Source organism: Penaeus monodon, chromosome 38, assembly GCF_015228065.2.
Source record: "Penaeus monodon isolate SGIC_2016 chromosome 38, NSTDA_Pmon_1, whole genome shotgun sequence".
In the NCBI taxonomy this organism is placed as follows: domain Eukaryota; kingdom Metazoa; phylum Arthropoda; class Malacostraca; order Decapoda; family Penaeidae; genus Penaeus; species Penaeus monodon.
The window spans coordinates 33,077,164-33,087,163 of record NC_051423.1 but is presented as its reverse complement, the minus strand read 5'-3'; the positions used below and the strand labels follow the sequence as shown (position 1 = coordinate 33,087,163).

General features: G+C 41.8%; 1 protein-coding gene across 2 annotated transcripts in view; it reads left to right on the top strand.

The window, feature by feature from the left end:
• LOC119597011 (solute carrier family 22 member 3-like) overlaps window positions 1-9,796 on the top strand; it is a 10,674-nt gene extending 878 nt beyond the window's left edge. For both annotated transcript variants that reach the window (XM_037946437.1, XM_037946436.1), the window contains exons 2-12: window positions 1,847-2,002; window positions 3,022-3,240; window positions 3,353-3,460; window positions 3,843-4,101; window positions 5,139-5,310; window positions 6,516-6,642; window positions 6,873-6,979; window positions 7,469-7,683; window positions 8,101-8,282; window positions 8,532-8,701; window positions 9,199-9,796. In XM_037946437.1, the coding sequence (XP_037802365.1) occupies window positions 1,856-2,002; window positions 3,022-3,240; window positions 3,353-3,460; window positions 3,843-4,101; window positions 5,139-5,310; window positions 6,516-6,642; window positions 6,873-6,979; window positions 7,469-7,683; window positions 8,101-8,282; window positions 8,532-8,701; window positions 9,199-9,289 (1,797 nt within the window). In that variant the 5' untranslated portion in view covers window positions 1,847-1,855 and the 3' untranslated portion in view covers window positions 9,290-9,796. The remainder of the gene's footprint in view (window positions 1-1,846; window positions 2,003-3,021; window positions 3,241-3,352; window positions 3,461-3,842; window positions 4,102-5,138; window positions 5,311-6,515; window positions 6,643-6,872; window positions 6,980-7,468; window positions 7,684-8,100; window positions 8,283-8,531; window positions 8,702-9,198) is intronic.
• Window positions 9,797-10,000: the final 204 nt, after the last annotated feature.

Here is a 10,000-nt window from a genome sequence, read left to right as displayed (position 1 = left end):
CTCCACGGGTAATTACCTTAAGTAACTTTAAATGATTTCAGTTAATAATAGCGAGTCCCGAATGAGGTCCCGACGAGCCACCTGCTGTAATCTCTGTTCCAACGTGTGTTTGTTTCCCCTTTTTTATTCCTTCCTTCCTTTGTTCTTGATTTCTCCCTTTCGTCCTGTGTGATTTTTTTTTTGTTCCTTCATTCCTTCTTCTATTCATCATCCGTTTTGCATTCCTCCTAATTCGCTCTCCTTCGCAATCCGCTCTTCTTTTGTAATTTGCATACGTCCTCCCTCTTTACATTCCTTCACATTTTTTTCCGCACAACTATTACGCACAGCTGCAGTTCAGGTTCCTCACATATCCGCCACTCCATTCCACAGACAAATAACACATAGCTGTCCCATACAAACCACACATATGACACAGAACTACCACAAATAAAAACGCATAACTGCTCCATACCAACTGCACATACTGCACTCACAGCTTCCTCATACAAACACGACATAAAAAAAAAGTTATACCAACCACACATACATGGCTCATAATTACCTCAAAAACAACACATACCTTCCCTTTACCAGCCACACATAGATAGCCCATCATTACCGCAAACAGTTAGCACAAAAATAACACATACCTTCCCCTTACCAACCACACTTACATAGCCTACCATTACCGCAAACAACTACCACATAACACTCCATTTACCGCAAACAAATACCCACATAACATTCCATACCAACCACACGACTACCACACATATTTCCCAGCAGCTACCCCATGCATCTGCCACACAACCCAGCAAAAGAGATTCACCCTTCCACTTTTGACCAATCACGTAAACAAGTCCTCATTGGTCCTTATCCTGACGACCCATAATGACGAGTGGACCAAATTTTATTTTCTCTTCAAAGTCACGGTAAACAGAAGGGCAAATTTCAGCTCGTTTGCAGATTCGAATTTCTTGAAGGAAAAAAGGTTGTGAGCGTATATGCTGTATTGTCCGTACGTCGTGTTTGTGCTGCATGTTGATATGTTCGCGTGTCAGTATGTGCGTATCTGCAGGCTCACTTACATAAACAGAAAATATCATGTTTTGACAGTGAACTAGAGAATTACACAGGAAGTGCATGGGAATCTGTGGCTCCAGTGCGCAGACAGACACAAAGAGAGAGAGAGAAATACAATATTACAGGTTGTTATGCATGGTTATAAGCATAATACTGCCTATGAATCTAATTTCCGAGAAATTATAATGTAGATAGACGCAGTTGTAGATGTTGACATGAATACGGATTATGATGTAACTTTAGACGTAAATGCATGGATTGATATATGTACAAAGCTAGTCAATGCATTTATATGTAAAGATATATATGTACATGTATACATAGATACATGCACACACACATACACACACATACACACACACACACACACACACACACACACACACACACACACACACACACACACACACACACACACACACACACACACACACACACACACACACACACACACACACACACACACACACACAGGAAGGTGTGTGTGTGTGTGCAGATATACTCATGCGTAAACACACAGGAAGACAAAAATCACAACTGAATTTACAATTGGTTGATATCTTTCTCTGTTACTGCTTTTGCATTTCTTCCTTTTAAAATTTCTGTATAACTATATAAATGATCCAAAAATTAGAATAAATATACAAGAAAAACAAAAACAAAAGCGGGAGATAGTGAGGAAGTATTAGAAGAGAATACACAAAAAGAAGAAGAAGAAAAAAAAACGAACGCCAATTTTCCACATCGGTTATTAAAGCACCAGCCGTTCTTTTCCCCCCAGGCAGACCGGATGGCCAAGACCCGCAGGTCTGGGGATTCGGACGAGCGGCCAGCCTCGCCAGCGCCGCCGACGCCGCCGCCCGAGGAAGCCGCCGTCCTTATCCCCGACTTCGACTCCGTCTTCGACTACATCGGCGGCTTCGGATGGTACCAGTCAGTGAGCATCTCGTCCGGCTTCCCTTCGTGTCCCTTGCTAGCTAACTGTCTGTCTAACTGCCTAATTATCTGACCGTCAAAATTGTTTAACTGCCTCGACTACAGTTTATCAAACTTTGAATGACACATCCTGCTCTCGGATAATGTCATAATCACGCATCATGTGCTGCTTCTGGCACTCAAGCATTAGCCTTTTATCGGACGATCTGTCATGACAAAAGATCGCCGGGGCATCAAGGCCGCGGAGTTGCTCATTTGATGCCCTTCATATCAGCGTGCTTGTCTTTGCAAGAACACGTTGAACAACATTGCAATATATCTAAAAACGTATAGAATGCAACATATTTTTCGAGAAATGATACAGGAAAGATATTTTTTCACTTCGTGAGAACATTTCATATAATCTTTCTTCTACTTTCAGTTCGACTCAGACTTGCTGTTAGTTGAAGCTTTATTTGATATAGTTAATAGTTGATACAGTTGATATAGGCTTCATCTGTTTTGGTTCTAGTTAATAGGTGAGTAACGTTTTCTCTGAGCAGCTGCTCCTGCTTGCAAAAGCTGCGCAATATAGTCAATCAGTTCTGTTAGTAGGCGAATGCAAAAAAATGAGCTGATATATGATCTGAGAATCCCGTAAAATTTCCTTTTGCTTCACCATAATTAGGCTAAATTATAAATTATAGTCGACAGTATTCGTTGTCTTTAAAAGACAAAAACGATTGGTAATGCAGAAGACAATTCACGTTCAAAACCAATTAAGTTTCTTGAGAATACGATCATATCTGATCTGACGATTAGAATGTATTCGCGCATGATCATCCGAATTAAGCCAAGTTCTTTATAATATTCGACATTATTCGCTGTTGTGAGATTGCTCATTACGAAGACACCAAGTTTATATGCATATATTTAATTGTTCTACAGTTGCACCCGAAGAAGACAGTCACTCCTAGGTAGGTCATCTCCATCCCAACGCGCACGCAGCTGCTCTCTTTCACTTGTGTAGCTTCTCCGCAGATCCTCTTCGCCGCCACGTGCTACCTGTGCGTCCTGTGCTGCTGCGTGTACTTCGGCCAGCTGTTCATGACGCTGACGCCGCCCCACTGGTGCCGCGCCCCTCCGGAGCTCGACGGCCTCAACCTCACGCAGGAGGAGCTCAAGCACCTCACCATCCCCAGGCACCCCGGCGGGAAGGAATTCCTCGCCTGCCACAGATACGACGTCAACTTCACAGAGGTAGTTTTCAGTGAAATGTTTCCTCTCGTGGAAATACGTTTAGGAAGTTATCATGACTTTTGATGGCGGTCTATCCGTAAATATAATGCAATAACGACGCCATTCCCTTCAGGTTCTGGAGAGTAACACGCCCTGGCCCGACCCATCATGGCCCCTCACCCCCTGCACCCACGGATGGACCTACAATTATTCTTTCTATTATCCAACCATCACCTCTCAGGTATTTTTACTAATTGCTATTCGTTGCAAAATTATCCTTTCGCTTGATAGCTACCCCATTTTGTCTGTTGAAGTTACAGAAAAGATATATAATGAATTATTTTGTATAGGATAAATGTGGGCCAAGTAAAAATAAAGGAAAGAAAGAAAGAAAAAAAGCTAGAATACATATTTTTGAGGAGATTGATTCTGCACCGAAAAGATGCATAATTCACTCAAGCAATGTGTTAGAGAATCATCAACATCGTTCAGCCCATTTTTACGAACGATTTTTTTTTTTATTTCAAATTCCACTCAAGCCGCCCAAGAATACTTCTGTTGAAAGCCTAATCACATAATTCAGCTGCTCATTTGATTAATCAGCGAATCGCCTCTCTCCCCAGCTGGACTGGGTGTGCGACGAGGACTGGCGTCCGGCGCTGGCGCAGTCGCTCTTCTTCGTCGGCTCCATGGTGGGCACACCCACGCTGGGGTGGGCGGCCGACGCGTGGGGGAGGCTTCCGCTCATCGTCTTAACCAACGTCCTGGGGGGCGTCGCCGGCGTCGTGTCTGCGTTCAGCAACTCGTTCGCCATGTTCGCTGCGCTGCGCTTCCTGGTGGGCTTCACGTTCGAGCAGATGCTCATGATCGGATACATGCTCAGTGAGTGCGGCTGCGAGCGAGCGAGGGTCCCCGGGGCTTGCGTGGGCGCCTGTGTTGGCGGCGAATATCTCTTCCAGTTGCGTGATCAGTCGAAGGGAAAATCTCCACGAGTCTCTTCCACTGACAAAGGCGTCGATGATTGTGTAACTAAACGAAATTCGGATATATCGTTTCCAATATACTCTTGAGCAAGGTGGAATGTAAACCATTTACTACTTATGGATGCAGGTTGACAGATAAATGAATATGATATTACGAGAAGAATTATCATATTCATCTAAATTAAATTGAATGAGAAATGAAATAACTTCGTCTTTATTTGTTGGATCATCTCACATAGGAGAATGATTCAATCTATGTGATATATAAACTTTCTGAAAGACCTTATTTTGATAGGAAGGTGACAAATCACTTTAGTAAAGACACAATTTTGACCTTAAATTCATACATGATTTTAAACTAAAACCATAAAGGCAGGACTGAAAATGGAAAAAATAATCTAGCCTTTCTTGAATTAGAAAAAGGCGAAAAGTGGCAAGTCCTGCAGAAGCACTGAAAGCGGGGATGCAATGTGTAGGAACGTCTCCCGGCAGGTGCGGAAGGGTTAGGATGACTGACATGATAGCAACGCCTGACACATCCTGCTATCGGAGAGACTCTTATCGATCTAAATAGATAGCGGTAATGCTATCTGGTGCAGTTGTTAGCAGCTATCTAGAATGTAATATTACAGTTGCAGACGTGGCATTATATTCTTGTTTCAGCAAATTTAACGCTTTTGTCATAATTAGTATAACAAATCGATGAAGTGATGATGGACTAAGTCCACAGTGGAAGAACGTGTTTCCATATTGAATTCTCATTCGCTGTGGTCTGTTTAATTTCACTGTGATTTTATTTCAGACATAAAAAGAAGAAAAAAAAAAACGAAAAAATAGGCTGTATATACATACTGCATTTTTCCATATTCCCCAAGTAGTATATCTCACATTCAGTTACTATATTCAGAAGATATTAAAATGCGCTTCTGTCCGCAGCGCAAGAGTACGTTTCGAGCGAGTACAGGACAGTGATGGCCAACGCGCCCGTCATGGTGTTCCTGACCGGCTCCATGTGCGGGCTGCCGTGGCTGGCCTGGTGGCTGGCCAACTGGTCTACCTTCGCCCTGGCCATCCACGCGCCACAGTTCCTCACCATCGTCTTCATATGGTTAGGATACGAATGGTTTTGACGGCAGTATTCGTGTGTGCACTGTAGCTAAGATAGGAACTACTGGAAAAGTCGATTGTGCATAGTCGATGACTGTGAATCCGGTGATGTGTCTGTGGTAGCGGTTCCCAAACTGGGTGGCGAGTCTGCGGTGCCGTGGCTAGTACCTTGGGGAGCTGCAGGATTATGTATATTATTATGTACATCTCTTATATACAGCACATCATTATCATGTTATTTTCGTTAATATTATTAGATTATAATATGTATTATAAGTTATGTATTATAATAGTATGTAATAGATCATTATGTAGATAATTATTATTTTTGTATATTGTCAGTACATTATTATTAAACATCCTCTACTGCAACGGTTAGCGTTGGGTAGGGGTGGGGGATGTTCATGAAGAGGGTTACACAGAAAGAATGAAGTTAAGTGTTCCGTCACTGGGGGACCGCTGATATAAAGCTACGGGTACAATAGCCACAGATAACGATGGAAAATTTTGATGTCAGTGGGTTGGCGTCCAGTCATCCACGCGCCGTAGTGTCACTGCGAGAAGCGCCATCTCCCCCTCCTGGTCGCCAGCGGTATCGAAACTGTTTACGTTGTTGTACAAGGCGCTTCCTTTTAGTCACATTTACTTACTTATTGTGTCACAAATGACAATTAGTGTCCCATGTTTCTTAATGTCTAACTTTCTGTAGGAGAGATCTTGTAACATTTGACTTCCAGATCTAAAGACATGTCCGCCGTGAGCAAACCGCGATAAGCTAATTCGCACAACCGATCTTATAGGTCAGTTGTCCCCAGTCTTTTCCAGGCGGGCGTCTCCTTGGCCCCCAGGTGGATTCCTAGCGCCGCCCCCTCGTACGCCCATGCAAACACACACCTTTTTATATGATTCAAGTTGAAAACAAAATTAAACAAATTTAACCTAATTTAGCAAACCTATTTATTAAGCTCTCTTATAATACACACACACAGATTTATTAAGCAGTACTGACAAACTATGGGATAAAAAACAAAGACGATATATTTCAGCGTCGACAGAGAAAATCAAATATTTCAAATACGAACTTTCATTAACTACCGACTCTTACTTCCAGCACATACTATACAAAAATAAAACAGAAAAAACACAGCAACCCATACGTACATGAACGAAGACAACCGGAATCACATAGCACCACCCCCTCCACAGGGCTCTGCCGGAGTCAGCGCGGTGGCTGCTGAGTCGCGGCCGAGTGGACCGCACGGTGGCCATCCTCAAGACCGTCGCCAGAGTCAACAGGAAGCCCCTGACTCCCGCCGTCATTCAGGGCTTTAAGGTACATTCGCTGGCTCCCTCTGTCTCGTCTGTATTCACCTTAACTCTGGGAAAGTCTCGTGCTCGGAGGACTACCTGGGAAGCATATCTGTTGCGCGACTCTTTAGTGATTTCAACGCGAGATAGACAAGGAGTTGATTTGGCTCATGGCATTCTGAGATTTTCGGTGGATATATAGTGGATTATTATTATTTTTTTTTTTTTTTTTTAGCTTGATATTATCTTTTCAAGGATTTTGGCGAGAAGCAGAGGAAGGCGTCTCACCAGAAAGTGACGGTTCTCGATCTTTTCAAAACGCCGAATCTCAGGAAACGATACATCGTTCTTATTATCATGTGGTAAGAACAATTTAATATGCTTGAGTTTATATGGATATGAATAATGAAGTAACCATATATATATATATATATATATATATATATATATATATATATATATATATGTATATATATATATGTAATATATATAATATATATGTATATGTAAAAGTGCGTACATATATTCATATATATACGTATAAATCTATATAAATACATGTATATGTAAATTTGTATGCATATATAATAATATATATACATTTTATATATATATATATATATATATATATATATATATATATATATATATGTGTGTGTGTGTGTGTGTGTGTGTGTGTGTGTGTGTGTGTGTGTAGAGAGAGAGAGATAGAGAGAGAGAGAGAGAGAGAGAGAATGTGCTTATGAGCACAAATATGATACCTCAGTTACACGAGTTAGATAACCGCATGTTTGACGCAGTGATTTGCAATTGCAACATGGCAGTGCCACTAAGCGACCTTCCCCCCTCAGGTGCACCCTGTTCGTGGCCTACGACGGCCACACGCGCAACACGGAGAACATCGGCCACAACGTGTTCGTGAGCTTCACCATCGCCGGCCTCGTGGAGCTTCCGGCGGACTTCGCGACCATGCTGGCGACGGAGTGGCTGGGGCGCCGCCACACCACCGTCGGCTCACTCGTCCTCAGCGGCCTCGCCGGCCTCTGCATCGCCTTCATTCCGGAAGGTGAGGCTGCCTGGCCTCGGCTACGCTGCGGCAGGGGTGTTTCCGTGCAGAGCGAAAGAGGGGGGAGAACGACTTTCCTAAATAATTAAGTGGTAGTTGATCTGCATCAATCGTTTGTAACAAAATAAATAACTTTCTTCGCTTTATTTTATCAAGACACCACAAGATCTTATGTCAAAACTACAATAGATATGCATTTTATCCAAATCATATATTAAACAACACTGATATATACTATGTAACGGTTTCAGCAATATATAATATCAAGGTGGCACGCCTGACCAACAAAACAACTTAACTGGCGATAATCTAAAGTAGTTGTTTATTTACTCTATGTCCACTTACCTGCTTGTCCACGGATCCATTTGCTCCCACAAAACACCGAGGAGCAGCACTGAGCCTCCTTCTGCCTTACAGACGACACGGTCGCCATCATGGTGATGGCCTTCATCGGGCGCTTCCTCGTCACGATGTCCATGGATATTGGGCATCAGTACCCGGTGGAGGTGCTGCCGACGGTGGCTCGGGGGCAGGGCATCGGCGCCATGCAGACTGTGGGCTTCCTCTGTGGCTTCAGCTCGCCGTACATTGCTTATCTGGTAATGGCTTCACTGACATGTCATAACCGACTGAAAACACACACACACACACACACACACACACACACACACACACACACACACACACACACACACACACACACACACACACACACACACACACACACACACACAATACAGTTTCTGAAATCCATGGCTTTTCCCATATCCCTCAACGCACATTCTTCACCCCTCCAAACGCGCCCATCACGGACTCCAAACGACACTAAACCCGTTTCTCCCCGCCAGTCCAAGTTCGGTCCGTCGGTCCCGTACGTGGTGCTGGGCGTGATCACGGTCACGGGCGGCTTCGTGTGCCTCCTGCTGCCCGAAACGCTCAACGAGAAGCTGCCCGACACGCTGGAGGAGGGAGAGCTGTTCTTCGCTAACCAGGGCCTCTTCCACAACCCCTGCGGGAGGTGCGGCCGCGGGGGCTTGTCCTTGTCACTACTGGCACTGTGATTCTTGTTTTCAGCGTTCTTAGTATTGTTGATGTTCTTATTATCATCATTATTGTTACTGTTATTATTATCATTATTTTTATTATTAATATTATATCTTTATTATTATCATTATTTTCACCATTATTTTTATTATTACTAGTATATTATTATTATTATTATTATTTCATTATTATTATTTCATTATTATTATTATTGTTATTTCATTATTATTATTATTATTATTATTATTATTATTATTATTATTATTATTATTAATATATTATTATTTTCCCGTCATCATCACCATAATTATCACTCATAATTACTATCATCACCATTTTTCTATCATTACTATTATTACCGTCATAATTTTTTTCTTCGAGGGAGGTGACTGTTATTTAAAAAAAAAAACTGAAACTATTGTACCTATGTGTTTATATACAAAAGGACTTAAATTTACTTATTTTTTTCAGGAGGAACAAAATCTCCGCTGGCGACGCAGGGAAAGGAACGACCGCCCCGCCATCTGGGACCAAAGAGTATAGTGAATGTAACGTGAAGTGAATATTGCGCCTCCCGAGTGTCACTTTTCTACACAGGAGAGATGAAATCAACAAGAAATGCTGATGTTACACTGAAATTACTATTGGATATCGAGCGATTTTTAGAGGAGATAGATCTCGGATTCATTTGGATTAATTTATGAGAGGCTCTATTTACGTTTTCTCTTTCTTTCTTTCTTTCTTTCTTTCTTTCTTTCTTTCTTTCTTTCTTTCTTTCTTTCTTTCTTTCTTTCTTTCTTTCTTTCTTTCTTTCTCTCTCTCTCTCTCTCTCTCTCTCTCTCTCTCTCTCTCTCGTCTTAATTTCGTAATTACTCGCATGTTCACAATATTGTCACTCTTTTGTTGTTAATTTTTTCGGTCAGAAATGTAACGGATCTTTTTAAAATACTTGAGTATTTCTGTGTGAAACCTACTGTTTTGCAGAATAAGCCGCGTGAATGCAAGAAATGTGCTGTGAATTCTATGGTAGTTTATATTTCACCAAAAATAAAACTTTGCCCAGCTTGTGTGTTCGCGAAAATTCATTTGGCAAATGTACGATTCTACGGTACTATGCTCTATCAAGTAATTGTGTGATCTATGACAATTTTATTCGTAATTTACACCAAAGCATGTCAACTAGAAGCAAAAATTCACTTTGTAATTAGATAATAGTTATATTTCAGATGGAGATAAGCCAAAAAAAAAAAAAAAAAAAAAACAAAAAAAAAAA